The following is a 6,330-nucleotide window of genomic DNA, read 5'->3' as shown; positions in this document are numbered from 1 at the left end:
TAAAGTTGTTAATATTTATTATATTTAAGCTAAACATGTATAATAATATCGACATAATAAATAAAAAATGTTATTCATTGTCCAAAAGCGATTTCTTTTCATACTTCTCAATACAGTTGTAATGCATTCTATATAAAATCAATTATAAGCGTATACAAAAGCACAAGAACAATTTCTCATAATTTGATTAAATTTAGTTTACAATTTGCTCTAATTATTTTCACTGTGAGTGAAAAGTAAATAACTAAGGCAACAGTTCCTACTTCTAATTATTAAAATATATAAAGAAGTCTCAAACGAATATATCATTTAACTTTGCGAGAGTATAAAATCTTCGGTTACATCCGAACTTAGCCCTTCCTTACTTGTTTTATTATTTAGTTATCTTAAACTTGTAATTTTCACACAAATTAAATAGCTTTTTAAAGAAATTAATGGGAATTGGTCGAAATTAACAGTTATAACTTATATTCATAAAAATTAAGATAGATTAGATATTAAGATAAACGTCATAATCTATTCTCTAGTAATGTTGATAAACAGAAGCACAGAATTGTTGAATGTTCATAATGAGAAGATGAATTTGAAAAAGATTACAGCTTTATTAATTAGTAAGATCGTTTTATTTGCTGTTATGAAGATTTAAAACTGAAACGATAAGTCGCATCATATATGTTAGGGAATTGTTTAATGAGGATGATTTATATACCCACTCATTGCTTTAATAGCTTTAATGTAGAAAAACTTGTGGACAGAAATTAGGGTTTATCTAATAACGAATTCGATGATCCCATTTTCCAATACTTTTTCCACTAGTCGTATGTCATGAATGGCACACTCAAGATTGACTTCTAAAGCTTGAAGAGAGTCTGGTTTATTGTTAAAGACCAATAACTTCAAATAACCCCACAAGAAGTAGTCTAATGCTGTTAAATCACAACTACTTGGAGGCCACTCTATTTCTTGAAATGATCGAATCTCCAAACTTTTCTCGGAATAATTCGGTTGTTACACGTGCTGTGTGGCTTCAGTTCTTAAGTGAGAACAATTTTATACGGATGTAAGCCCAAACCCTTTCTCAAAATCCGCCAGATTGTGATTTGAGATGATTATTTTGATAATAAAGTTGAATAATTTGTAAACGTTGTTCTTGCGTATATCTTTCCATGATGAAATTGTACACATTACTGAATACAATGAAAAGAAATAACAGATCATGACATATTAAAAATTACCGAAACGACACTTAGAAATCGTATCAACTCTATTGGAAAACCCTTTATTTACATGCAATAGAATTATAAACAAACATACCTAACGAGATGTCTACATACATATGAAGCATGTTGATTAAAGGAATTGTAAATCGAATGGATACACTCAAAAACATATTTACACATAAAGAAGAAATAAGCTCATATCACTTATGGTAAATATATGTATACATATGTATGTTATCCCTTTTTATACTCTCGCAACCTGTACCTACAGAGTATAATAGTTTTGTTCACTTAACGGTTGTTTGTATCACTTAAAACTAATCGAGTTAGATATAGGGTTATGTATATATAAATGATCAGGATGAAGAGACGAGTTGAAAATCGGTGACTGTCTGTCACCTCTCTAACTTGAGTAAAAATTGAGATATATTTATGAAACTTGGTAGACATGTTTCTTGGTACCGGGAGACGGTTTGTATTGCAGATGGGCGTACTCCGACCACTGCCACGCCCACAAAACGCCATTATTCAAAAACAAATAAATTGCCATAACTAAGCTCCACAACAATATACAAGAATCTTATTTGGTATACAGGATCACAATAGGGTGGGGCATCTGCAGTTAAAAATTTTTTTTAAAGTGGGCGTGGTCCCGCCCCTAATAGGTTTAGTGTGCATATTTCCTAAACCGCTAATGCTATAACAACAAAATTCACTGGAAGCAAATGTTTTAGAACCTCTATCTACAGTGTGAAAATGGGTGAAATCAGGTGGCAACTCCGCCCACTCCCCATATAACGGTACTGTTAAAAACTACTAAATGCGCGATAAATCAAGCACTAAACACGACAGAGGCATTAAATGTTATCTCTGGGATGGTATGAGATAACTTTATAGGAACCGCGCTCAAAATTAGACAGTGGGCGTGGCACCGCCCACTTTTAGGTGAAATCCCATATCTTGGGATCGTTTTGGTTCGATTTACTTTCGGAACACACGATTGTATATTAACACAATACGCGACGGCGGCGAATTTCTCCCACCATGACGATTTTTGAGATAGAGCTATTTCTAATTTTATCGCCGACCGAACGGCATCACCATATCAAAGAAAGATTATTTTCAGTAAAAATATTAAGGAGTTTCAAAAAAAATGTAAGTAAATGTCTGCGTTGGCAATATTAAGATTGTTTATGTTTGGTTTCGTCATTTATTGTGATATTTTGGAGCGCTGAATACACACTATCTGCGACGAAAATCGTCCGTATTGTGTTTTACACGCCGGCAACACTCGGCGAAAATCCGTCCGACGGCGTCGCCGAGTACGACGAATATTCGTTGTCGCCCGTATTGTGTTTAAGCTATTATTTAACAAATCTTCGCATTTTTACTAAAAAGAGTCACTAATTTCATTGCTCTCGTGTAAACATTTTTTTCTAAAGTACACACGAAAGACTAAAATGTGAAACCGCAACTTCGTCAATTATTTAGCAAGAGTGTAAAACTTAATAATATGTTTATATTATTTTATTTCATTTGGTAATTCAGAACCCAACATGTTTTAAAAATCTGAATTTCATAGGTGAAAAAAATCTCAGTTTACAAAATTTATTTATTTTTTACTTGAGGTAAATGACCGCGTTCATTGAAAAAGTGAAATTAATTTACGAAAAATATAGATACATACATATTACATAAATTTCTTACAATCACTGAAAATTACCGGAGGATTCGGTTCATTTGTTGACATCATAAAGACCGAAGCACATTAGGTGAAAATAAAAGACTTTCAATGTCAAGTTCGTTAATTACAATTGCAGACAATTATGTGCCAAATTTCATGAAGATATCTTGCCAAAAAAAAGGGTTTCCATACAAGAACTTTATTTTGATCGTTCAATTTGGATGGCAGCTCTATGTATTCTATAGTGGTCTGATATCGGCGGTTCCGATAAATGAGCAGCTTGGGGAGAAAAGACCGTGTGGAAAATATCAGAGCGATATCTCAAAAACTGAAGGACTAGTTCGAGCATATATAGACAGACGGAAAGACGAATATGGCTAACGCCACTCTGCTCGTCACGCTGATCATTTATGTATATATATGTACACATATATATTTTATAGGGTCTCTGATGTTTCCTTCTGGGTATTATAAACTTCGTAACCAACTTAAAATACTCTGTTTAGGGTATAAAAAACATTAAAGGCAGTGGCAACTCCAACTCCAAAGCAAGAACAATATAATAATCATTCTACTCATAATTAACGCCAACAAGCAATAACTAGAACGCAGGGAGTGATACTTAAGGGTATCCGAACGTACATAAACTGCAGGAGGAACGAAGGCATTGGGGTGAGGGTAACGGCAATTTCAGCGCGCACTTGAGAGCTAGTAAGTGCGTTGAGTGCAACATATGGCCGAGGAGTCAACGATGACACGAACTATCATTTATTTTTCTTTTGATGTATCCTTTATAGTTGTTGTTGCTCGTATTTTCCATACTTGCGGTGCAGCAGTTCTAGAGAGGCACAACCCGTAAAAGTCACAAATTATACGATCGCATTCCACGATAGCGGCAATTTGATGAAGAAGCAGCGTAGAGGCAGGACGGCCAAGCGCAGGTTATACAAAGGTGACTTGCACAAAGGCCAACCCTTAACTCACGTTCAGGTAATAGCCGGAGCAGTACGAAGTGTGGCACTGATCCTGCCGCTACTGATATGTTAATTGTGATGATCCTTAAATTAACTGTTTTACATTCCGCCTATCGCACTTTTTCAATGTAAAATTTTATTTTGTTTTTTTCTTGCTCTGTTTGTATATATTGCGGCTAGCTAACGTTTCTGCGACCATATGGTCAACACCGACACAATAAGGGATGTCTGCCGCGCGCGCTCGTGTCACTCGCGTGCCAGTTGGTCAAAAATTCATTTTCAGACCATCAGCGGGGATTCCGACAGCCAAATGGTCGCTCGAAGCCACGACGATGAACAGTTAAACAGTTGGCCTTTAAAATATTTTCGATGACTGAGTGTATTTGAACACTTCAATGTCGAAAGTAGCTTAGACGAGCAAACAGTCCATGTTGAAACACAGTGAAGTGAGGATCAAAAGAATATGAACTTGAACGCCAGCTCTTTTGTAATACAGCAAAAGATCTTAAAGCAACAAAGTCAACAATCGCACTTGATTCACACATTTCCAAGGAATTTTAGCGATTTCTCTTATGCATCCTCCGAGGAGGATGGCTCTCAACACTGCACAAGTAGCCCCAGCTATGCGGACATCGATGTGGGGGGCTGCAAAGAGTATTGTGAAATGTTACGCGACTGGCCTTCAGCTGTAAGTTATATGCACAGCAACCCATCACAACAAATCACTGAAGCAGAACTCTATCAAACCTACATCTATAACTCGGCGCAGCAGCAGCAGCACTATGAATTTAACACCAGCATAGGTTCCTGTAATGAAAGTGGATCTACCAGCACCACACCCAGTGTGTCTGGTTCACCTGTCACCACTAAATCTGGTAAATCCAACAGACGCTCTGGCGGTCATCTTCGCAGAGAATTTCGGCCGAAAAGGCCAGACACCGCTTTGAAACCGCCTAGCCCGACTGTGCTTAAGCGGCGGCGTCAAGCAGCGAATGCACGCGAACGCAAACGCATGAATGGTCTGAATGAGGCTTTCGACCGGCTGCGGGAAGTGGTGCCCGCTCCGACGATTGATCAAAAGCTGTCCAAATATGAGACGCTCCAAATGGCGCAGACTTACATAACAGCACTTTGTGAGATGCTGGAGAACGGGCTCACCACAGCCAACTATATAATCCATCGTGGCGATCAAATAACGTTCCAAGAGGATATTCGGCTGCAGTGAAATCAAAGCACAACAACGGTAAATGAATGAGAAATGAGTAATAGGAGATGTGCTGTGCAGTTCTAAACCAAAGCAAACCGCAGCATGGCTGGAGTTCCCGCCATGCTTTCGTTAGTGTTAAGTGAATAATGAAATACTCTTAACTAAATTATATAAAAATAAGTGCTTTAAATTAAAATTTTAATAAATATGTGTGATTTTACAATATATAATTAAAGAAGACGTATAGTTTGTTTGCTATATTTCTATTTGAAAACTGAAGACCTTCTGTTTCGGCTCTATTCAAATATAGTGAATCTAGATAAATTTCTGCAATTACAATTTACAATTTTTTTTAAATATAATTCTATGATTTTGAAAGATGAAAGCTAAAGAACGAGCTGGTACAGCGAAGTTGTATCTATATGGCAACACATATTCATGTTACATAACCTTATAGAAAAAAATAATGTACTACGACTTTTCAGAACATATAATTATTTACATTATGTCACAATAAGTGTTCTTTCTGTCAAAAAAGGATGAAATCGAGCCGATTCCGGTGGAATTTATAGCGTAAATAATCAGTAAATATGTATCTTAGCAAAATGAAGCAAACATATAATATTGCATATACCTACTTTAGTTTAATGACGAAAACATGTGAAATTAATGCAAGAACTACATATCTCAACCCACATATACTATATATAATAATTTTGGTTATTCTACAGACTTTATGTCCAATATGGCGGTCAGTCCGGATCGTACCTAGCCCCATTATACGCGATATAGTGATTTCCATCCATTTTTGACGTTCTACCTGAATTTAAACCGTTTATGTTGGTCAAGATGTGTTATATTTAAATGAAAGTAACTGGAATTCTTAACTATAGTGTGGATGAGAAAGAAATAGGTCTAAACCTTGCTCCTCATATCCCTACTAAAATGACTTCCGATTATTTGGTTGGATTTTTCCTTACATATCCCAGTTTAAAGTTTAGCCTTTTTGGTCGATATCTTATTTGAGTTAATTAGGTTGAAGATAAATACTTCGGACAAGAATCAAATGTAGTTAGCCATTGACCTATACAATGTATACGATAATAGATATCAAATGTGATTATAATTTTTAAATAAATTATAATTAGTGCACGAATGAGGTCTGATTCAGTTATAACAGCTATGTACGTGTGAACGCTTCACACAGGTCAAGGCGTCGCTATCACACACAAGAAACTGCTGGAG

The 6,330-nt window shown here is 36.0% G+C and overlaps 1 protein-coding gene across 1 annotated transcript; it reads left to right on the top strand.

The window, feature by feature from the left end:
- Positions 1-4,312: 4,312 nt before the first annotated feature.
- Positions 4,313-5,244, top strand: cato (cousin of atonal). The gene has a single exon (XM_014238080.3). The coding sequence runs from the start codon at positions 4,342-4,344 to the stop codon at positions 5,101-5,103; it is 762 nt and encodes a 253-aa protein (XP_014093555.1). The 5' UTR covers positions 4,313-4,341; the 3' UTR covers positions 5,104-5,244.
- The last annotated feature ends 1,086 nt before the right edge of the window (positions 5,245-6,330 follow it).

This window comes from Bactrocera oleae, chromosome 4 (assembly GCF_042242935.1).
Source record: "Bactrocera oleae isolate idBacOlea1 chromosome 4, idBacOlea1, whole genome shotgun sequence".
In the NCBI taxonomy this organism is placed as follows: Eukaryota; Metazoa; Arthropoda; class Insecta; order Diptera; family Tephritidae; genus Bactrocera; species Bactrocera oleae.
This window is presented reverse-complemented; position numbering and strand designations above follow the sequence as displayed.